Below are 24,512 nucleotides of genomic sequence, written 5' to 3'. Positions count from 1 at the left end.
GGCAATGAAACACCATAGTGGTCCAAGGGCTGGAAAACTGACAGTCCTTATGGGGATTCAAGGACAGGGAAGTACAGAGAAGGTCAGGTCAGGGTCATCCAGAGGCTTAAGGGAGCTCAGAGTAATAAGAATAAGGGACAAAATGCTTGAAATGCTGAAACAACCCAATCCGACACAAAGTGGCCCCCTGCAAACAGGAACATGATCTGGAATGGAGACAGGAGATCTCCTGCAAGAACAGGACTCACAGCAGGCTGGCTAGAGGAGATGTCCATGTCCACCTTGCAAATTCTGGGATAGGCATGATGCCGATGGCACCAGGGCACTGCAGGCAGGCAAAGAGCCACCTCTCCTCCTCAGGAAGCTGCAGAGGACGATGAGGTTCTTACCTCAGCCTACTTCTCTCTAAACTAGATTAACTGGATGCATTCAAGGACTTTAACATCCTTCCTAAACTGTGAGGCCCAGCACTTCACTCAGTATATGATTCGATTGTATTTAGTTCTCATTACTGAAATCCCTTCTTACCCATGCTTGCAACACAAACTACACAGTTAAACCACGTTTCTAGTCAAAACAGAGAATTATACATTCTCATTAACTACTGTCCCCTGTCCTTTAACAGACAGATATTATCTTAAGGGTCCATGGGCTTCCTCCAGTCCTCCAGATGTCATACTGGTTTGCCAAGTTGGCATGAAGAGAAACAAGATCATGACCATTAGTCTTTTTTATTACTGTTACATTATGCACACCATATCTTGTTCTTACATTATTGCTTGTTCCTTATTTAAGGATGCTTGTTCCTTAAGGATGGAACAGTGATCACATTGTTCAATTTAGGAATATAATTCCTCATGCAGGCAACAAATTGGATTGTTGGCATTGCTTACACCACCCTTGATCATTAGATGCCGAGTTTTGAGGCTCAGCAGAACCTGTCTCTAAAGCATCTTGGTGTCAACATAATTTGGCAAACTTACTCCCCAGTACACCAAATTATCAACAATAACCTTTAAAGCACATGGACATGTTGATGCACCATGGTGCATTCTGATGCCCCAGGACACAGATTAAATTTGTGTGAGGAAGACAAGCAACTGAAATGACACTTTGTGTTACAATCACACCCAAGCATGGTTTTGGTGTAAATGGGACAGAGCACAAGCTTGTATTGATTCTGGAAACCTCCAGGACCTGAAATAATGAATCAGCAATGACAAACAGAGGAGGTTTTAGTGGACTCTGGCATCTTAGATGGAATGTTAACAACATGAATTGCCAAAGATACTGTAATCTCACCAATCTTCATTCATGCTGCTGTCTACAGAGCTGGCTTAGTACAAATGATAATTGGGACATATATGACCCAAGAAACACAACTGGCTGTATAGATCATAACCTCTTTTGGGCATTCTATAACAAAATTGAATTTTTTCTCTATTCCATGTTTTTCTAGTTTATTCTACAAACAAAATAATGAGTCTGGGTGAAGCTGGTGGCCAACATTTTAATCCCCGGATGGTTCTGTTTCTGTGGCACTAAGAGATTACCACCACAGAAGATAGACACTTGCACCACAGCACATCTTACTCCTTAGGCATTCCCATCTCAGATTCTGACATTTAACTTTCAACACAACCATTACACCCTATAGGTAATCAAGGCAGAGTGTTTAAACCTGTACTAACAGGTCCATGAGGTTTCCAGAACCAATACAACCTTGTGTCCTGTCCCATTTACACCATCATTTATTGACTGTGCCAGATGAAAACAGAAGTCAGCAGCACCTCTTGGCTGCTCCAAGTGCTGGTGTCCTATGCCAAGTTGTGTCTCTGTGGTATAAAAAGGACTCACTTTTTATCCCTAATGGAGCCTCTTTCTCTGATGCATCCCAGTGTGCACAGATCCTTGTTCCCCGTGGTATTTCCTTGGCAGAGCAGACCCTCACTGGGGATGCCAGGCTCACTCCAGGTTCCGTGATGCAGAGTGGGTTGACCTTGGCTGAGTGTCAGGTGCCCACCGAGCCGCTCTATTGCTCCCCTTCCCAGCGGGGCACAGGAGAGAATAAGATGGAAAACATCTCATAGGTTGAGATAAGGCAGTTTACTAAAGCATAAAAAAGACAAGCAGAAGTTTGCACAGGCATGAGCAAAGGGAAAAGTCAATCTCTACTTCCCATCGGTGAGCGATGTTCAGGCACTTCCCGGGAAGCAGGGCTCCAGCACGCGTAGTGGTTGCTCCAGAAGGCAAACATTGCAGAGTAACAAATGCCTCCCTGTTCCTCCTCCCTCCCTCAGCTTTTATATCTGAGCTGACATCACACGGTATGGAATATCCCTTTGGATCATTTGGGTCAGCTGGCCTGGCTGTGTCCCCTCCCAGGATCTTGCCCATTCCCAGCCCCTTGATGGAGGAATGTCAGAGGGACAGGTCTGCTCAGCAGTAGCCAAAGCACTGGTGTGGTGTCAACACCTTTCCAGCTCCCACTGCAAAGCACAGCACTGTGAGAGCTGCTAAGGGAAAATGAACCCTCTCTCAGTCAGACCCCTTATTCCATACATGGTCCACCCCTCATTCCATACCATTTGCGTCACACTCGGTTCCCACATAATTTATATATCTTTCAAGTTTTCCATTGTATTTATTTCTCATTCCTGGAATGGCTTCTTGCCCACACCTACAACTTAAACTAAATCTTTAAACCATCTCTATGCCATACATACATTTTCATTAACCACTATCCCCTGTCCTTTCAAAGACAGATATTATTTTCCCATTTAATGGGCTTCCTCCATCCCTCCAGATCCATGGCTTGGGCTCAATTCCATCAGGATGAGTGGTCAGGACAGGAGAAGTAGCACACTGGATTATTGGGCACTGACACCAGCCTGGCTCAGGTTGTCGTTGCGTTCTCCTTGCTCCTCGCAAAATTCATTCATCAGTTCATGTATTTCTGCTACTTCCTGCAACATACAACTCACACCACAAGTTATTTCCCCCCCAAGGTTAAATCTCCTTGAGGTACACACAGTGTCTCCCCATCTCTCTTCATCACCCACCAAGTAGACCCAGGTCCTTGGGCGAAGACAATCCCATGAGTGGGCTTGCCTTTTCCCATGGGAGGAGATATCCACACTGGCTTTCCCACTTCCCTATGTGTGCAGGGACCTTATCTCCTCCCACAGTGTGTAGGGGTTTAGTTTGGGCAGGACCAGGGCAGTTACCGGATCCCCTAGTGTTGACCAGCCAAGCGGCTTCTGCTAAATTTGCATCCCAGTGCTTCCATGCCCCATTACCTGACACTCATAACATAGCTTTCAGCAGTCCATTACACCTTTCAGTCTTCCCAGAGGCCTGTGGATAATAAAGGATGTGATATGTGCACTCAATGCCATGTTTATTTGCCCAAGAGTTTTGAGGTTATTTTTAAAGGGAGCCCCATTGTCTGAATCAATTCTCTCTGTAGTACCAAGTCGCCACAAAATCTGTCCCTGTAGGCCTGGATTCTCATGGTCTCCCAAGCAGCGGCAGTAGAGATATTTCCAGCCGGCCTGTTGTTGCCTCTGCTCTGGTGAGGATGTAACTCTTGCCTTGGCGTGTTCATGGAAATGGCCCAATACAGTCAATTTTCCAGGGCTCATCATACTGGAATTATGCCGCTGCCCTCTCTTCCAAGGAGACTCCACGTGTGTGGTTCACTTGATTGCAGCATGTTTCACATTCGTGTATAACCTGTGTGCCACCACTTGGCTGCCTTTGACTCCAGCTCATATTGCATTTCCAACAGCTCTGATACCGCAGCACTCACAGGTGGTGTGACTTCATTCAGGCCTCGACAGCCCACTGTCAGCCTCCATTGCCCACCAGACTTTCACACTGGCAGTATGGGGCTGTTAAAGGGTGAGCAGGTCCTGCTGATCACTCCTTGGGTCTCCAAGGACTAACGGATGGGGGGTTACAGAGTCTTGGTTGGTGAGGTACTGCTGCTGGTGCACAGTCCTGGTAGAAACTGGTTCTTGCTGGTCTTCATTCAACCTGCAGCATTCCTACAAAAAAGGGATCTTCTGAGAGGCCAGGCAGGGTGGATAATTGATCTTCTTTGTATTCGCTGTAGCTGAACTAAAAGCCCACCAATATCCTTTTGGATCCTTGAAGTATCTAGTCAATGCCAAGGACACAGGGGGCCTCTGAGCCAGTCACAGCGGGGTGCTTTTCCCACTTGTTCCCTGTTAAGCTCACCTTGGCCTCTAACACAGAAAACTCCTGGTATCTCCCTGTCACTCCAAAGATCCAGATGGATTCTGCACTGCTGTGCATTGATGGCGTCAATATAAAACCTGCACTGGTATCTACTAAAGCTTTACTCTTCCGTGGACCTGATGTGCCAGGCCATCAAACCCACACAGTCCAGTATGCCTGGTCATCCCTTTCCTCCTCCTGGCTGGAGGCAGGGACCTTCTATTCCTGTTCCTGGTCAGAGTACTCACTATCTGACCTTTGCGATGCCAGATCAGAAGTCCCCTCATCAGGGTGAAAGGAAGCCATTCTAGTTCTTTTATGTCTGGGAAATCGCTGATTGCCTTCTTGTCTCTCTGCGGCAACTGCACTGGCAGTCTTCTTGGGTGACCCTTTAACAGCTTTCTTCCCTCTCAGTTCACGGACACGGGCTTCCAGCTTAAAGGTGGGTTCACCTACCCACTTCCTCATGTCCTCCCCCTGGTCACGCAGGAAGAACCAGAGCTCACCACGGGGCCTGCGCTTAGGGCTCCCCTTCCCTCTGACCGGGGAAGGAGAGGACCGATCCCTTGTGCTGCCTCTAAAAGCTGGGCTGCTGACTTGTAGGGATGAGGAAGTACCCAGAGTTTCTTCTACATTTCGGAGCCAGGAGGACGCCATCTCTACAGTTGGTGTATCCATTTGCGGGCGGTACAGTGATACCAAGCTGCTGGAATACGATGCAGGGGCGCTTTGAACCACCTTCCTCCACATGGCCATTGTGCATTGGGCATCCTCTGGATCTTCAGGCACCTTGTCACTTTTTAGATCACTATAGATGATCTCCAGCACTGCTAATTCTCTCAAGTACTGGATACCTTCGTCCGCAGTGGTCCACTTCCCTGGGGAGTTCACAAGATCTTCCTTAAACGGATATCTTCCCCTCACACTTGAGAGGAGCCGCCTCCAGAGGCTGCAGATCGCTCCTTCTTTTCCAATCCCTCTTTCAATTTCCCGATCTTTAGCGAGGGGTCCCAGCTGTTGGGCTTCATGACCTTCTAAGCGCTGTCTGCCGGCCCCGTTGTCCCAGCACCGAAGCAGCCAGGCAGAAATCGGCTCACCTGGCTGGCGGATGTAATCTTTCCGCAAGTCTCGGAGTTCCGATGAGGTCAGGGACCGAGTAACTTCGGCTTCCTGTTTGATTTGCCTCACTCCATTTGATTGCTTTGTTGAAGGACCTGCCTCTTGATCTAACCCCTCCTTTCCTGCTGTTGCTTCCCCTTCTTCTTCCTCCCTTAGTAACTGATTGTAAGGGTGTGTACCTTGCCTTGTCCATTTTTTCGCCTTCACTTCTGGGGCAGTTACTGCAGCTGCTGTGGTTTGAGTGCCTGACTCAGCAATAGCGTCCTCAAATGCAGTTTGTGTTCCTGCCTCAACTACAGTCCTCTGAGAGTACTGAACAGTGGCTCGGTAGGCACAGGCCAGGCCCCAGTACAGGGCGAGGAGCTGCTGATGTTCAGTGGGGTGGGCAAGGCACCCTTCTATCAGTTGATGGGTCAGTTTGTCAGGGTTGATCACCTGTTCAGGTGTAAAGTCCCAGGCAATGGGAGGTGATAACCGCCCTAGGAACCTGCCCAAATCCTTCCACGCACCTTGCCACCCAGGAACTGGATGCCTCAGGGCATCTTTCAGTATCTCCTCACCTAAAGTTTGTTTTCTCCTAGCCCAGGAGGATGCCAGATTGCATGAACTCCATAGCATGCCAACAGTATTAGCTAATATTATTAAGAGTATTAAATGGCTTACATAAGGATGAGCAAAGACCATGGGAGCCTGCATTATAAAAGCATTCACATCAATCACCGTCCCCAGAAGATAACTTCCCCCACATAACAAAGCCATCACTGTAAGAGCAAAGCACAGAGCCATTGTTTTTGTTAACATGTTCCCAAACTCAGCAAAATAAAGAGATAAGCAGTGCAGCTGACAAACTCCGTGTCATGCACGAGAGCTTGCTATTCTATAGCTACGATTTACCTTTTACTACAGCATGCAATATAGATATAGATATAGGGATATGTATAACTGCCTTTATCTCACCCCACGTTTGGGACTAAAAAGGGCTGTAGTGTGTTGACCCTGGCCAGGCATCAGGTGCCCACCGAGCTGCTCTATTGCTCCACTTCCCAGTGGGGCACAGGAGAGAATAAGATGGAAAACATCTCATAGGTTGAGATAAGGCAGTTTACTAAAGCATAAAAAAGACAAGCAGAAGTTTGCACAGGCATGAGCAAAGGGAAAAGTCAATCTCTACTTCCCATCGGTGAGCGATGTTCAGGCACTTCCCGGGAAGCAGGGCTCCAGCACGCGTAGTGGTTGCTCCAGAAGGCAAACATTGCAGAGTAACAAATGCCTCCCTGTTCCTCCTCCCTCCCTCAGCTTTTATATCTGAGCTGACATCACACGGTATGGAATATCCCTTTGGATCATTTGGGTCAGCTGGCCTGGCTGTGTCCCCTCCCAGGATCTTGCCCATTCCCAGCCCCTTGATGGGGGAATGTCAGAGGGACAGGTCTGCTCAGCAGTAGCCAAAGCACTGGTGTGGTGTCAACACCTTTCCAGCTCCCACTGCAAAGCACAGCACTGTGAGAGCTGCTAAGGGAAAATGGACCCTGTCTCAGTCAGACCCAATACCTTGTCCAAGGGAGACATTGCCCACTTCTGGGGTGGGTTTGACATGCACTTGGTACCAGCAACAATTATATAACATTTTATATATGTATATACACATACACACACATACATATATATATATGCACATGCACATAAATACAAGCATGCATCTAATCACAGAATCATTTAGGTTGGAAAAGACCTTCAGAAGTACCGAGTACATATATCTAGTCTGTGCTGCCATCCAATAACCCTAGGAACTGAACACACAAAAGGAGGGTTGCTGCCTTTCTGAGCACAGTGTCTGTTTAAATACCTCCAAAGTTAACCATGACCTCTTCACTCCAAGTAAGAAAGGGTTAGATCAGCAACATAAAACCATAGAATCATTTAGGTTGGAGAAAACCCTTATGGTCATGGGATCCCAGTGTTACCCCAGCACTGACAAGCCCACCGCTGAACCACATCCCATAGTGCTACATCTACTTGCCTTTTAAATGCCTCCAGGTTTGTTGACTCCACCACTTCCCTGGGCATCCTGTTCCAATGCTTGACAACCTGTTCAGTGAAGAAATTTCTCATAATATCCAATCTAAACCTTCCTTCGTGGAACTTGAAGCCATTTCCTCTTGTCCTAAATAATAATTGCTGGTAAGTATTTTTCCTGCTTTACTAGTGGTAATTTCATGGCAACTTGTAAATTGAAATATAAACTTGCTGCTAATATTCATTACTGCTAATATTGATTTCTGCTGCTGCTGATATATATATATGCTTGAGCTGGTTTTGGCTAGGATAGAGTTAATGTTTGTCTAGAGAAGCTAGCTCAATTTGGATTTTTGCTGGAAACAATGTTGATAATACAGAGATGTTTTAGTTACAGCTGAGCAGAGCTTTCACAGATTCAAGGCCTTTTCTGCTCCTCCTCCCACCCCACCAGGCAGGATGCTGGGGGTGCACAAGGAACCAGCAGGGGACACAGCCAGGACAGCTGACCCCCACTGACCACAGGGATACCCCAGAGCATACGGCATCATGCTCAGCACACGGAACTGGGGGAAGAAGAAGGAAGGGGGGTATGTTCACAGTCATGGTGTTTGTCTTCCCAAGTCACTGCTAGGCATGTAGGAGCTCAGTTTTCCTGGGACTGGCTGAACACCTGTCAGTCAGACCCTGAAGGAATTAATTCCTTGTCTTGCTTTGCTTGCATGCAGCTGTGGCTTTACTTATTGAACTGCTTTTATCCCGACCCACATTTTCTCACTGTTTTACTCTTCCAATTCTCTCCCCTATCCCACCATGGCAGAGTGAGAGAGTGGCTGTGTGGGGCTGAGATGTCAGCTGGGCTTAACCATGACAGCCTTACAGTAGTTATTTGTAGCACAGATATACTTAATTTTCCTGATCATCAGTATGATGAGAACAGTCAGTTCCGTCTGTGTGTTCAGGTATGGAGATGCTGCTGGGGGCAGATGCAGCGAGTTACCTCACTGTGGCATTTCCTGCAGGCAGCTTAGTGATCCTTCTCTCGGCATTGTAGCTCCTTGGCTTTCCATTTGGTTGCAGAAATGCAAGGTTAATTCGAGAGTGTGGAGCCTTCATCTTGCAGACCCTGGGCCTTGCCTTCAGCTGCTGAGAACCTTCTTAGCCCACTGCAAAAGGCAATGAGGGTGCAGGCAGGCATGCCTCACTCAGGCTGGTGTAATAGGGAAGGGTGTCACTGCATCTCCACCATTAACAAAACAAATAATGCTGCCATTGGCCTTGACTTTTCCCAAGGAACGGTGCTGCCTCCTCCCCCAGACCAGCAGCACAGGGAAAAGGCACTGGTGAGCCCCAGCAACCCTGCAGCAGCAGCAGCAGCCGTCAGCTGTGGCTGGGGAAACAGGAGGAGATGATTTTGCAAGGGCATCCGGATTCCAACTTGGCTAGACAAGCACTGACATTTTTCCATCACATTTGACCCATCGATGCCTTCTGCTGGGGCTTTCATTCAGGAATGCTAGCTGTGGTCAGGCTGCATGTATTTACAGACACAAATAAATTGCTGCTGACTGAAATACACCACTCCCATGACTGCGCTTGGCACTGCTCTTGCAAGGGTAAAGGCAGATCTGCTTACCCAGCAATGCAAAGCCTTAGCAGTGCTTTCTTACTTTTTTTCAGGATGTAACCTTGTGGAGAAGCTGAATTTGGGAGGCTCCTCTGCACTGCCTGGTGCAGCACCACAGGCAGCACTGAGAGCATCAGCCCTATTCCCTTCTTTTTGTACCCTGGCTTGGTAGGCTGGCCTGTGGCACCATTCCCTGGCTTATTTGGTCCCACATTGCTCCCTGCCTACTCTGCAGACCACTCTGCTTTACAGCTGACTTGTTTCCCTGCGCAGGGGGAGGAGGGCACTTGCAGTCCCGTCCCCAAGCCTTTTCTCTGCTTTTTTCCACTCTCCCTGCCCAAACCACCCCTAAGCAATGAGTCAAATCTTGGCTCCCTACAACTGCCTGGATTGCCCAGTCTCTCAGCCCTAACCCAGTGTTGTGGGAAATGCCACAGCACAAAGGTAATCTTCAAGAGTGCAAGGGAAAGGGTGGCAGGGGGGCACTGCCTGTGCCTCTCCTTTCAGACTGCAAAGGAGTGGATTTGTTTTTAAACTGCTTGGTCCCTCACAAATTAACTGAAGCAGAACTGTATTCACAGCATTTGCTGCTTTGGGTGGCAAAGCTGGTTTAAAGCATTCCTGCCCTTCCTTTCCCTGGGCTTTCCTTCCTGCTCCCCCTTTCCATGCCTTGGGCAGTATGACTTATGTGAGGCAGCCACGTGAACTAAGATAAAATTTGCTCTGTCTCCTTGTGATGATTATTTTCTGACTGCTTTCTATTTTTTCCTTTGTGTCAGTGATGAAATCTGTCTTGTCATCTTGGCACCTGGCAGTGGGATGATCACAAACCCCAAATTTGCCCCATGGATGCTCTTTCCCAGGTGGCAGGGTTAGTCCAAGGTATTCAAAATGTAATTTCTCAGCCTGCAAACTTTAGCCTGGACTTCATTATTGTGTAGATGTGGAGCACTGAAGAGCTGCCCCTGTGCAGTACTCAGGCCTGTCCTGCTGCTCATGGTGCTGTGAGGAGGAGGTGGCAAAGCCTCCAGCCCACCCATGGTGGGTTACACGAAGGCAGCATTTAACCAGAGCCTGCCCCTGCACTTGTTTTCAGGATGGATGCATGCAGTCTCCTCCCCCTGCTAGGGCAGATTTAGTGAATTCAAGTGGGAAGACAGTACAGATTTCACTTGCTTGAGGTTTTGAGTTTTTTACCCCGCCCCGATAAGCACTGATGCTGCCCATGTGCCACTTGCTGCCCTCCTAAAAATCCCAGTTCCAAGATATTTTTAGTATGGTCTGCTGCATTTCTTCAGTGCTGCTTGTAGGAAGAGGGGGGGCCATCAAGTTCTTGAAGGAGAGCTCTTTTTACTGAAAAAATAAGAGCTTCTGTTTATAGAGGCAAAAACACATAAAAAATAAATCCGGAAGGATGGGCCCGTGGCCCTTTTCCAATGAGAAGAGCAAGTCAAAACAATGAACACCATTTGTTTTTGCTTTTCCCTGGCAAGCTTCCTTCAGCTGACTATTGCATGATCTGTTCAGGGTGAAGAGACAAGAAAAAAAGAAATTAAAAAAAAAAAAGAAGGAAAAAAAAAAATCCAGGCAGTAGCAATTGCTCCAGCTTCTCTCTCCTGTGGCGGCTGCAGCCCTGTTTGTGTGGGTTTAAAGCTGCAGCTGTCAGCAGGGTAACCCAAACTCCAGCTCCAGAGGAAAACAGTGCTGGGGGAATAGTTTGGGATGAAAAAAATCAAAAATAAAAATAATTAAAAAATTAAAAATAAAATAAAATAAAAAAAGGAAAATATATGTTGTGAAGCAACAACACTGGTCTTTATCCAGCTCCCTTTCCAGCCAAAAGCTCAGGGCTCCCCTGCTTTTCAAGCTGGGCTCCACTGGACGCCACAGCACCAGTCCTCTGGTAAAAAGTCAGAAATCTGGAAGAGTTGCTGTCTGCTCCCTGCTGCCCACCTGTAGCCACCTGGGCTGGACACCTACTTGCACACCGTAGGGAATGGGTGTTTATATTTGTTTCCCCAGACTAAACTCCCTTTTCCTTGGGCTCCCACCGTTTCCAAACTGTGTAACACCATTGGCTCAGAGCAGAAGCTCCCTGAGGCACTCCCTGCCCCTGGTCAACACCAATATTTTAAATCAACACAACTCCTGTGGCTGTCCCTACAGCTCCAGCTCCATGTTTTATAGACATGCTTTGACTAATAAAGCTCTATTAATAAATTCATCAGGCAGCACCACTGCTACTGGTAGGAGGAGCGAGCCCCAGTCTTGGTAGGACTCAGCAAAGAAACAACTCTACTCACAGCATCATATATGCACAACTGTTTTATTTTGGGGTTTATATAAAAAAATTTCCTAAAGACTGCAGAGCTTTTTTTATCCTAATTTCTTACACATATGTTTCCAAGACCCTGTTTTCAAGCTAATTCCCCCCCTAACAACTTGTGATGGAGCGGGTTCCCCTGATTTTTGACCTTTTCTAACGGGATATGTCTAAAGCTGCAATATGGCACTTGGTTCACTTAGTTGGCAGGTTTAATACATCTGGAAAGCTGGGGTACGGAGATGCACACGGCTCAGAGTCCATCAACACAGGCAGGCACCCTGCCCTCACGTCTGTGCCTCCAGAATGAACCAGACCTTTCTCCTTACTGTGCAAATAACAGGCTTTGGTCATCGACCAGTCCCGTCGTAAGGGATTCTCGCCCCTGAAGAGAATCCCGTCTTCAAGTGGGGAAGCAGCCCGGCCGTTCAAGCAATTGTCCACGGCAGTGCCAGGCACTGAGACCCCTTCAGTCAACTGTACCGTTGTATGACTTGTTGAGCTTGTTGAACGTGAACTCTACGTTATGCGTGGAAATGGGCTTTCGGTAGAGAGGATTGGATGCCTTTGGGGAAAGGAGCAGACAAAAAGAACAAAGATGAGGAACAAAGTCCGTGTCATGGTAAAAACATACCGATGTGTTTGGTGAGAGCACTGTGCTTGGCTCTGGGTGAACTGAACATTCAGATCCAAAAGCAGTGCTGTTTATCCAGAGTTGGTCCATCAGACCCACCTTCCATCCCGCCTGCAGGCACAGGCACTGCCCTCCAATGCTGTGCACACCCACCCAAATCCTCCCAAAGGGCTCCCCCATAGACCTGACCAAGGTGGCTGCCACCACAGTCTCCCCTACCTCGTTCAGCCTCCAGCTCTGCTTGGAAATAGATGATGAAACCAAAGGCTGGGTATAGTTTTGCAAAGCATTTATAACTTGCCTAGGAGAAGGCAGTGCAAGATGCTGGACCCTGAAGGCACCACAGAGCACGGACACCTGCATCCCTCGTGCCTGCCACCCTCCTCCACCCCGGCAGAGCTGCCTGTACATCCCAACAGACCCCATCCACCAGCAGCACCCCCACCCCAGGCTCACCATTTCGTATCTGGCGCGGGAGCGCTCGCTCTGGAATCGGTCGAACTCCCGCCTGTCGTGAATGGTGACCAGCAGCTTCCAGAGCGCCAGCAGGATGATGCCGATCAGCACCACGCTGCCAATCACTGCCAGCACGATGGTCACAGCGCTGGGGGCTGAGCTGCAGGCTGGCAGTGAGGGAGAAAAGCTAATTAGCTCTGGTGTGAGTGTATCCCGGATCAGCATACCGGGATGTAGTAACTTGGACTGCAGCCACTGAGCAAGTGACCTCAGGCAGCGCTAGCAGCAGTGGCTAAATTAAAAAAAAACAACAGCTCCCTCTGAAATCAAACGGATTTTTTTTTTTAAATTAAATAAATTCCTGGCTAGAGGCAGGTCAAAGGGACACCTCTCATGGATGTCACCAGAGCTGGGATGTCACGTAGTAGGGCTGCAGTGCCACTGTCCAGCAGTGACGCAGGGTTCTAATGCCAGGTGACCCATGTGGGACGCAGAGCGTTGAGGTGCCTCTGGCAAAAGCCAGCTCAGCTTCTCCCACACAGAGACAGGTGATCACAAAGGACTTTAAATAAGGACATCAACTGTCAGCTAATCAACTGGTCTTTCAATTAAGTGCAAGCTGCAGCACAAATGAAATAGAACATGAGGAATCTCAGACTCTTCCATATTGGCCCGTGCCTCAGAGGACCAAAGCAGATCACAAGAAGCTACTGCCAGATGCTCGCCAGCTTGTCCTGCAACACCACAAGGGGTCTTTGAGCAACTGCACTGCATGTGATCAATAATGCTGGGAAGCACAGCTGTCTGCACAGCCTGGGGAGGGCAGTGGGGACACCCAGCCCTTACACTGCCTGGATCAGAGCTCTCAGCATTGTGGAAATCCTTGGGTGGTGCAGGGCTTTCCCAGCATCCTGACTTAACCGGCAGCCACACCACATGTCCCCTTCTGATGTTTTTGCTCCCAGGGGCTTTATCTCCAAATCAAGCATGCTTTTTGCTACTTAAATAAGCTCCATTTAATTCAGCCTCCTAAAGCTCTTCAGCCACTTGATGGCAATGCTTATGGCTCAGGTGCAAAGTTTACTCTCAGTTCTTTTTTACTAAGTTAGGAGCATTTGGAGCTGGATTTCATTGCCATAAAACACTTCAGTTTAAACCACCCTGCCTCATCTGCTCACACATGCTGCCAGCCTTTCTGCAACCCACCAGGCTCCCCCAGCAGCCCATCACCTCTCCTGAGGCAGCCAGTGCTGTCAAAAAAGAAACCCAAGGGAGGGCCAACCTGGCTCCTTGAGGACGGTGAGGTTGGATTTCCCACTGGGAAGCTCCAAGTAGGTGAACTTCATGACACAGTTGTTCACTGGGTAGGCGCAGAGGATCGCGTTGGGGTCATCTGTTTCTGGAACCAGGTGCAAGAATCACAGGGTTTTGTCTAAGTTTTTTATACATTTATGCAAAAAAAAAAAAAAAATTCCTCAAGACTGCAGAATTTTATACTCTGCTTTTTCAATAAAATGCTTCCAACACGCTCTGTTTTTTAAAATAATTCCCCCCTAACAACTTGCAATGGTATGGGTTCCGATTCTGAACTAGTCACCCCGCCTAATAGGCTATCTGTAAAGCTGCAACATAGCACTTGGTTGACTTAGTTGGCAGGTTTAATATCTCCCCTGCAAGATAAGCAGAGCTTTCCAGGGATGCCTGGGAACAGAGGAATGGGGAGTAAGCCTGGAAAGCAGCACAGTTTGATCACAACTCATACAAATTGTAACTGAGCAGCGTCCAGATTTACTGCCTGAGAAAATGTGGCACTTGGCAAACATCACACAGCAAACAGACTCACCCTCACACACACACACACATTCTTCCTCCATGCAAGTCTGCTTTGGCAATAAATGCAGTTTTCTTCTCAATCTGCTAAATTTCTTGAAGAGTGGAGGCTGAAGGGAAAACAAGGGGCTGTGACTCAGACAGGGCCGGCAGCAGCAGCAGCCCATGGCCAGCTCGTGCTCCAGCTGTACTGAATGGCTCCAGCTCCGGAAACGGCTGAGAAGTTTGTTTTAAAGAGTGAGATAGAAAAGGAAAATGGGAAGGGGGGGAGGGAGGGAGGGGGAAGGGAGGAGTCGGTTGCAAGGATGATGTGTAGATGTGGGAGTTGCAAGAAATGAGAGGACTTCATTCCCAGGGCCGTGTGCTGTGTCTGTGTCTGACACACCATAGCACCAGACAGCCTGGTCACTGTAAGGTGCTGCCCGAGGAAGGCTGCTTCACAGAACCAATTCAAGACCAAGCAAGGCTGATACCTAAGGTTTGCTGATCTAGCTTAAGGGGTGATTTCAGCAGAGCCACTGCCCTGTACAGCCACAGCTCACTGCGTGCCCCCACTGCAGGGAGAGTGACTGGAGGGAGTCGGGGAAGCATCTCTAGCTGTGACAGGAGCACAGCTCTGCAAGGCTGCAATGGCTGAGAGTTTCATGGGAGAGGAATTTGGGGACTCAGTGCTGTTGGCTGGCAAAGACAGGCACGACCCTGTCTTAGGCACCTGGAAATAGCTTTCCACAGCTCTCGTATCCGTGCCTGTCATGCTGAAAAATGATCGCATTAATGGCCACTGCTATGGCAGCCCCTTAGCTCTCTCCTGTCTGTTTGTTTTTCCTTTCAATGCCTTTGACCTGCATCCAGTTAAAAGATTAATATCCTCCATATCAGCAGCTGAGCTCAGATGCAGCTGCCCCTGTGGTGAGTCCTGACATGCTCCTGGTGTGGACAAACCTCAGCTGTTCCTACCCTGGGACTGGAAAACCTGCTCTGTCTACACAGTGGTAGCAAAGCATGGGCTGGAAAAGTGCTGATGGTTACAAAGCAAAGTACTAATTAGGTTAATACAGATAATACTTCCGTGTTTCTCAACTAATGCCCTTTTGAGTTGAGCTGCAGATCTTAGTTCATGTAGGTTTAGCTGCTTTCACTCCCAACCTTGCACCATTGTTTCGGTAAAAGGTAACAGTAATTAAAGTCTCAATAATAATGATTTCTGCTAATCTTCACTAGGTTGCAGAGATCACATGTCAACAGAGAGGTGTGAGGGCTTCGCTGAGTTTTCAGGTCTGCTGATTTGCGCTGCTGCCAGGTTCAGCTCGGAGCAGGACCTGTCATGCTCCTCTTGCATTGGAATCTCCTCTCTGGAACTGTCAGGAATGCAAAGGTAACACTGCAGAACAAAAGGAGATCCTGCAGAGTCCAAAGCAAGCCACACAAACCTCCCTTGAGGCAGAATTCTGGCTCAGGAGTCCAATGACAGAGTCCTCTGCTCTACAAAGCTTTGAAGCCCTGACTGCATCATATCCAGCGTCAAAAGGCAGCTGGGATATTCAAGGCTGTGTTCACTGCAATTTGATATTCAAGAAGGTCCCATCCTCCTCTGCCAGGACAATACAGATCTATGTATTCTGTAACAAATATCAGCATTCTGCCTTTCAGCAGGGTCTTGTAATACATGCTAAATTATACAAAAACACCTGAGAACAAGGATTTGGCCAAGTCTGCCTGTGAAGAAGTCCATAGTCCATGAGAACTTTCTTTAGGAATATTTTGCTTTACCTCTTTGTCTAGCAGCCCAGATCTCCAAGCCACAAAATGTCTTGAGCTCCCAAGATCTCGTCACTATGTGCAGTCTGACTGCAATAGCTCAACAGAAGCATCAGTGTAATTCCCAAAAATGTCTTAAAGCAGAAATCTGCCTGTTTTTTTCCCTGAAAGCCATGCAGGGGGCTGACAAACTACAGCCCAGCCTCACCTTCCAGGGAGCAGGCAGAACAAAAGCTGGCTTTGGCATAGTACTTTAACCAGGCAGGAGGGATGAGTTTTGATTCCCAATATTTGTTGGCCAGACAGGCATTAGAAAGGAGCTTTGCATGTTCTGAACTTCTAAACTTCTCACCGTGTGCTGGTGCAGATGCACTCCCTGCTAAACTGCAGGCTGAATGGAGAGAATGAGAACAAGTGTCCCAAAGGGAAGGGTAGGAAACTCCATTGGTCATAATTTAAAAGCTGGACACTGGATGTGAGAGGAGTCAATGGGAAAAACATCACCTGCAGACAGCTTAGGAGAAAGTGAGTGAAAGGCTGAGCAAGGTGCGGGACTCCCACCTCTATAAACTAAGGAAGAGGAGGAAATGCCAGGTGCAGACAATAACTCATCCCTGCTTGATCTACATCCTTCCCTCCAAGAGATATTGCTAAGGCCAAGGTCAGGATTGTGATTAAATCTGTCACCAGTCTGGATCCCCTCTACTCCCCTAAATAGCAACCAGGGACTCCCAGAACATACATTGAAAAAAGTGGGGAGAAAGTCATCTGCTGAGAGATGCACATGTGGGGTGACCTCTAGAAGAAGACACAAAGGGCAGGAGATTGCCTGGGGGACTCGCAGCAGTGAGTTCCACCAAAGCAGAACTCATTTTCAAAACAGCTTTGCTTTCTCTTACAAGCTCACTTCCTCCAAGATGAAACCTCGGAAGATTAGAAAATGCCTTTTTTTGGGCGATACTTTGTCCTTTTGCACTCTCTCACAACTCATCTGCTTCATGTGACCTCATCCCACTCTCTTTGCTCCCTGCACTGGTAGTAGTGGTTAGATGTTATTTAAAATCAAAAGGTTTTTTACTTCAGTATGGATATAGCCTGGAGAGCGCATCACATATACCACACATACACATACACCACACATACACATACTACCTACACATATGTTTCTAAATACCAGGTGTTCCCTGAAGCTTTCTTTACAGATATGTCTGAGTCTGGTTAAGAAGAGTTCAATGCTACAGTCACCAGTTCCCACCACCTGCAGTTCTGCTGCTGCCAACTTACCAAGAACATCCACAGTGGTGATGATCTCATCCTTGCAGTGCTTTTGGCAGGTTTGGTTATCAGCCAGTCTTCCTGAGTTAAACAGCTTGCATTCAATGCAATCCCTGCAGGATCACACACAGAGGGGAAGATAAAGCACATGTCAGAAATTGCATCAACAGAGGGATTCAGCCCTTGGAAAGAGACCCCCTGCATGCTGGTCTGGAGGCTGCACATCTGCACCACAAGGAAGGAGCAGCTTTAGGGCCAAGCATCTCCATGGCAGGGATGGATTTATTCTAGGCTTCAGTGAAGGTGCAAAGCAGTTGATTGGTTTGGGATCTGTTTGCCCTTTGGATGTCAGGAGCTGCACACATCAGCTACTCCAAGTCCGTCCTGCCTGAGATCACGGCAGGCAGTCCTGCTGCTCTGTGCTAGTCAGAGGCCAATGCCAGGGGCACCTTCATCGCTGTGAGGCAGGGGCAGTGATTCTGATTCCAGTCCTCCCCTCCTTCACAGCTCACAGCTCTCTGCACCCAGACATCGGCAACTCAGAGTGCAGCAAAAGTGGGGTTGCCAGCCTTTCCTGCAGAGTGAGACAGCACCAGAAATGAACAGGGACACAAATCTCCACCAGCACTAGGGCAACAAGACATGCTACTGCTCTACCTAGGATACTGTCAGGTTGCTTAGCATGGGCTCCTAGCAGGAGCAGGCTTTCCTGGGGGTGAGAAATCCCTCCTGAACCGCCTGTGAGTACCTTTTAGTGCTACAGACACCTGGGCAGGTGGGACACTTCTCGCAGGTCTCTCCGAAAGCCCCTGGCTCGGTGCACTGACACTTCCCGCAGACGCAGGCACCCCGGCCGCTGCACATCTGCCCATCACTGGAAACACAGCTGTCCGTCTCCGTGGAGCAGTTGCAGTTGTCCCCGATGTACCCGGCGTGGCACTTGCACTCCCCGCAGTGACACTCCCCGTGACCTGAAGGTGAGAGCAGGGGAGAGGTGTCAGCAGGATTTGGGGCCACCAATGGGTGCTGTGGCTGGGAGGGACCGGCAGCCCGGTAGGAAGAGCTGTCAGAGAGACCTTACTTGGCAGGGCAACAAAATGATGCTGATGGGAAACATCTAAATATCAAGTTAATATCTACATTTAGCAGCACAAAAAATATGTACTCACTGCTCTTCCAGCTTCCCTCTATAGTTGCTCAAGATAAATGGGCACCTCCCCCTTTCTACTTTCGTATGAAACAATCTCTTCTTTCTCTGTCTACATCAAGAGATACTAAGATGGGCATGGAGTAGTGCTTCCTTACTGGTTTTGAGTCCAGAGTTTAGCAGCAAAAAGCCTAGCAGGTCGCCCACCTCATAAAGTATTTCCTTCCCTTTCTTCTTAACAGTTTTACTTAAGAAATCCTCTTAAAACCTTGAAAAAAATTGTATCAACAAGCACTGTTTCCTGTGTCCAAACAAGAGCTCTGTGTCCCGGCCAGAGCCACAAAGGTCCTGGGACCAGCTGGGTCTCCCTCAGGGAGTAGCTCAGGGCAGCTCACAGCAGAGATGGATGAAGAAACCAATCCAGTAAGAGCTCTCCTCCACTGAAGCATCCCCTTGGAGCAATGGGGTTTAGCAAGAGCCTGAGAAAGTCAGCAGGCTCCAAGGCTGTCAGTGACAGAAAGTGGAGTGGCTGTCCAGTGAGCAGCTGGTTTCAGAGGCATTCATCTGCTGGAGACTGCTCAAATTCTTCTGTGGCCAGTCCCTAGGAGAGGGATGCCTTTGCAGGCATTGTTTATAGAGCTGAAGGGTTTGTATACAAGGCTCATCAGCAGCCTAATTACAGCTCAGCTTTTCCACTGGAAAGAGCCTCGAGCACCCCAGACACAATAAATTACATACACGCTCCTTTCATTGACACAAACCTGCTGATCTCCCTGCCTCTCCCACTGTGCCAAGATTACCAGAGGCTGTGGATTGCTAAGCTATACCCCTTGCCAAAAGTCACGGGAGCACCTTCTGTTTTACTAGGCATTTCATATGTCCCAGCACATCACAAGTTGTCCTTCCACAGCCTCTTCTGCACTCCCAACATTTGTTTTGGATCCAGCCTGCCTATTCAAACATTACTGGACAAAGGAGATTATGTTTACAAGATCTCTAGAGGTGACCTCCTTCTGTGTCTACATCTGATGGAGACTAAAATCCCCTGCTCTGCTCACCTTCACAATGACAGCCTTGCCCTTTCCCCATGGGCTCAGCTACATCCACAGCTGCTGTGTTTGGGGGCAGCTGAAAAGCGGGGACTCCCAGGACCACCAGTTCACAAGCAAACCAAATGGGGTGTCTGGCTTTTTTCACAATTAATTCAGGTGATTGGGCTCTCACCCACAGCAGGTTTGGTGCCTTCATGGCAATGCATGTGTCCAAATTAGCTGTAAACTACGGTTTTCTTAAATGGCACTACTTCAAGGAATCCAAAGCAGCTGGCAATTAGTAAATGTGCTCAGGCTTGAATTTGAACTGCGAGAGCCAAGAGAAGCAAGCTGATGGTATTCATATCATCCCTCAGTTCTCCTAGGACACCACAGAATGCAGCACAAGATGTGACTCCAGAAGAAATCTCTCTCTGGACCATAAAATGTTTCAGTTTTTAAAGGCATCAGAGCTAGGTCATAGGAGGCTAGAAAGACTGCACATCCTTTCCAGCCCCAGGCAGGCTGGAGGTGGAGCCTGAAATTACTGTTCTGGGGAAGGGAAATGGACATTTGCAAATAATGCATCCTATTAAACTGCTTGATTGGAAAAATTAAGAAACAGCATCTTAAAGGATGTGGGTTTGTTTATTGACGGGGAGGGAGGAAGAAAAAGCCATTCTGTGTGAGGGTGACTAAATGTGAGGTGTGAGCTTAAAATGTCAAAACACATTGACATGTGTTTCCTGCCTTGGCCACGCTGGCTTAGTGTGGAAGAAGTCACTGTCCCATCACGGTCAATGTGCCAAAAGCAGTAATTTCCATCTCTTGACCTTCAATGGCAAAGATGTCATGATCTTCACTGCTTCTATGAGTTTGAAAGAGTGGCCACTCCTGCAAGCACCATGAGCTACACTTCTGGAGCCATCCATCCCCCACACAGCCTTGAAGACTGGAGAAACTCAGTGCATGAGAAACACTTGTTTTTCATACGGGCACAAAAAGAGTTGTCCCCCTTCTCAGCATCCACCTGGAGCACCAGAGGTGAGAATACACTCAATCCTCTTGCTTGGGACACAAACTGAGAGGAGTCCTCAGGCAATGTGGCAGCGAGGCTTTTGGTGACAGTGACCCAGAGCTGTGGTTTGCAGAGCGCTACCCAGAGCTCACATCTTGCAGCACAATGTGCTGCCCGCTCCCAGTCCCAGCTCTCCCACGGTCACACACGGTGCTGATGTGGCTAAGCAGCCTCTGTGCCATTGTGCCTGCAGGAAACCCTTCACCACTATATTCATCACCCAGTTTCACATCCCAGTTTCATTTCCACGGCAATGTGTCCTCAAGGAGGGTGTGCTTCAAGGCACCTCTGCACCAGTAAGCAGTCTCATGGTGCAGGACATCACCCTGGACTTTAACCCCCTTCAACCCTCTGGGTTTGTACATTCTCCGTTAAAGCTGGTTTATGAAGCCAAAATACATTAATTACATTCTCCAAACATAGTAAGAAATGTTTTCTTCTGTTCCCATCTTTGAAATGAGACAGGCTTAGAAGTTCAAAAGATCCAGATCTAACTAGGAAATTAAATGCTCCCTCTGAATTTGATAACGTACTTTCCAGCCAGCTCCTGACCTTCAGCAGGGGCTAACACAAAACACATGTCAGGAGGCTGCAGAAACCTGCTGGGAGGGTGTGCAGAGGAAAGCAATGCTTTTGCTGGGGGAGACCAGACCCCAGACTGAGCTTGACTAGTCTGGGATCCATCCGGGCAGGAGCCACGGGGTGCACTGCTCCCAAGGACGCGACCAGCGTGGGCTGAGACTCACGGCCCAGCTGGTGCTTCCATCTCTCCCCATCCCAAAACACAGCCCACCCCACTGCTGCCCAGCTCGCTGTGACTCTGGCACCTTGTGCCAAGACATCCAACCATCCTCATCTCACCCCAGCTGCCTCTGCCTGTCCCCCAGCTGCCCCCCAGGATGGCAGCCAAGGCCAAATCCTCCCTGCCCTCAGCCTGGCACCGCACAAACCCGGCTTGGCACCCCCCCACACAGCAGCGCCGTTCTTGTTGTTCCCAAGCAGGGTCATTCCTGAATTGGGATAGAGCTTCTGGCAGAAGCTTGCAGGCTCTGACCCTGATTTCATCCCAGCTGCCTGACAGCAGGCTGTGACCCTGCTCGGGGGGACAGCCCCTCCACGATAACCGTGCGCCTTTTAGGAACTGCACCAAGAGGTCTGAAACTCAGTACTAGGCTTTTCATAGAAGGTGGTTTTCCTAAAGCCTCCTACTTCTGGGGACGACAAAGTCATGTAAAAAATACCAGGTTGTTTTTTTTTTAATAAAAAACATATCCCAGCTTTTATGGAGAGCTAGGAAGGGTTTGAAAACAAGCCTCCTCCAACACTCCTTTTCCCCCCGTCTTCTAGAACATTAAACTGATGTGCCTAACATACAAGAAAAACAAGTCATGATTTTTAAGCCAGTTTAGTGGTTTCTGAGCACTCAGGAGGAGAAAGATCATACCGTATTTTGTTCCCATTAAATCAAGCCACTTATTTTTGTGCCTCAGTGCTCACATCCAGACTGGGTCAGGATCTCCAAAAGGCTGTGCTTTTGTCATTTTTGGTTATTTGAACAACTAGTCTGAAATACAAAAAAAAAAAACCCCACAGGAAAAACAGCAAAGAAATGTTATAGCAAGCAATTTCCAGATTCTCCAGTGTCATCCCTTTAACAAGCCCTGGCTACCATGCCCATCACCCAGAGAGCCCCAGTGCAGAGGGGTCCACAACCATGGACCAAAACCATCTGCTTATGAGAGAGGTCAAACCCTACTGACACAGGGCACTGCTTGAGCACCAGTTTTGTACCAGACCAGCCAGTCTCTCAGCAAAAGTGCTCGATGTCTGGGGGAGAGGCTCTGTGAACAGCACATTTTGAGTGGGAGGAAGAAGGGCAGCAGAAAAGGCTTGGAACACTTAGAAAACATAGGGCTTTTCACTTGGGAAAGGACTAGGGTAAGACACAGCGCCTGCTTAGGCAAATAAATCATCAGCTTCCCTAGTAATTTCTTTCCATGGCTCAAAGCAGCCGGTGTTGCACATCAAGAGGCCGGGCAAGGCCAGACCAGGCAGCCTGCCCACAGCACAGCTCGGGCCCAGGCACTGCCAGATGGTCAGCACCCACAGGGGATTGGGGAGAGCTCCAGAAATTTTAAACAGCAGGGATGGATTTAGGATCCATCCCCTGGGTCATGCCAGTCCAGCAGGGAAAACAAGGGTGGCAGGTTGGCAGCAGCATCCCCAATCCCTGGAGCCCACTGAGCATAACAACCTCCTTGTGCTAAGGAGGCTGCTACATAAACACAGACAGACAAATGTCAAGGGTCCAAGGTTTCTGTGTCACCTGAAATTCATCTGACTGCTTCACTCACACCAGGAGAGAGCTTGCCCGCACTCATTTATCCACAATGCAACACTGAAGCAGCAAAAAAACCCACTAAGAGATTAGTAAGATTGGAATAGTGCTTTTCTGAATGCTATTTACACCAGACACCGTGGATCTGTGCATCTTCCCATTGCAATGGATACTCATATCATGAAGCATATGGGTTTCACCAAGATTTCAGTCCCAGCACTGGGCTCACCAATCATCAAAAATGGCACTGGAGATGCAGACTAATGAAACCAAAGGTGAAGGAAGAAATGCAGGCTCAAGCTGCTAACTCAGCCATGGGTACCACAAGTCCATCACCAGCTGGACATTACTGTCAGCATCCCCAGAGTGCAACACTGCCATTACAAAAACCCCCCTCGGCACTCCAGTTTCTCACTCACTTGAGAATTTCTGGGTCCAGTGACAACTGAGAAAGGAAGAGATGGTTTTGGAAACTGCTGTTTCATGAAAGCAGCTGAAAGCTATTCGGGGCAGGCGGATTTCCTGTGGCAGCCCTGGCCAGCCTTTCCTCATTTTCCTTCTCTTTGCTAAAGAAGTGGAGCTGAAATGCAACCACGAGATACATCTGATGATCCATCAGAAAGCCAAAACAGGCAGTGAGAAGTCATTTCCTGAAAGAGATCTAAAGTTGCATTTCTTAAAACAAAGCCTTCCTAATTTTTTTCCAAGTAAGCTCAGCACTCCGCAAATCCTTGACTTCTACTACATTAGCTCCTCAGCCAAGCCTGCCACATGTGGCCTTTTGGATGGAGATCCAGAGCTGGGAACTGGAGCTTTCAGGTCCTGCTGCCAGCTCTGTTAGTGATTCAGGGAGAGCTATGGAACAAGGACTGGTGCCAGATCCTCCCAGAGGCACAGAGCTTCTTCCCGAGGAGGGGCAGTTGGGATGGATGTGCTGGTTTCCTTCGAGCTGTGGGCCCAAACACCATCCCACCACTCTGGGAACGTGCTCATTCTTGGCTTTGTGACCCCTAAGTACCTGACGAGGAAGGCACTGCAGGAACTGCCAATAATTCACATTATTCCTCAAGCCATATCAGAAGGGGGTGGTGTGTGCAAATCCTCTGGGGTTTTTGTCCTTACTGTGCCTCCCTCCAAACCTCTAACTCAAAAAGGGCCGCTGTTCCTTCCTATCAACCTCCATCTGTTCACATGCAGCTGCTCATTGGGTCTCCCATGGAGCAGAGCAACACCTCTCCCATAGCAGTGCTCCTCTCTCCAGCCCCTCACAGACTTGCTCACAGATGAAACCACCCTGAATGCAGATCTCTCCATTGGTTCTTCCCTCCCCAAAAGCCTGACAAATAAAACTTCTTGAAAAACAAAAACCACTTTCCACTTGGTCCTCCCAATCCTGTCCAGATACCACCAATACCCATGGGTGCAGAGCCAGGAGCTTCTCCCTCACTTACACCCTTCCTGTCCCTGCTCAGATCTGCTAATACAACTCTGCACCTCAGCTCTAGTCGCCGTGAAGGCTCTGGAAGACTTGGAAACACGAGAAGACATATGGCAACCATGCTGCTGCTGAAAGGGATAGAAAGGGCTTGAGAAAAGCTATAGAGTTACAATTCCACCAATGTACCATGCCTCCAGGAA

The 24,512-nt window shown here is 48.5% G+C and overlaps 1 protein-coding gene across 1 annotated transcript in view; it reads right to left on the bottom strand.

The window, feature by feature from the left end:
• Positions 1–11,313: 11,313 nt before the first annotated feature.
• Positions 11,314–24,512, bottom strand: part of ITGB5 (integrin subunit beta 5) — a 57,321-nt gene continuing 44,122 nt past the window's right edge. The window contains exons 11-15 of the mRNA XM_040069489.2: positions 18,029–18,251; positions 17,290–17,393; positions 13,700–13,816; positions 12,418–12,584; positions 11,314–11,892 (exon numbers count right to left, since the gene is read on the bottom strand). Of these exons, the coding sequence (XP_039925423.1) occupies positions 11,797–11,892; positions 12,418–12,584; positions 13,700–13,816; positions 17,290–17,393; positions 18,029–18,251 (707 nt within the window). The 3' untranslated portion in view covers positions 11,314–11,796. The remainder of the gene's footprint in view (positions 11,893–12,417; positions 12,585–13,699; positions 13,817–17,289; positions 17,394–18,028; positions 18,252–24,512) is intronic.

This window comes from Hirundo rustica, chromosome 7, assembly GCF_015227805.2.
Source record: "Hirundo rustica isolate bHirRus1 chromosome 7, bHirRus1.pri.v3, whole genome shotgun sequence".
Lineage (NCBI taxonomy): Eukaryota > Metazoa > Chordata > Aves > Passeriformes > Hirundinidae > Hirundo > Hirundo rustica.
The sequence above is the reverse complement of the archived record's forward strand: the minus strand, read 5'-3'. Positions and strand labels throughout refer to the sequence as shown.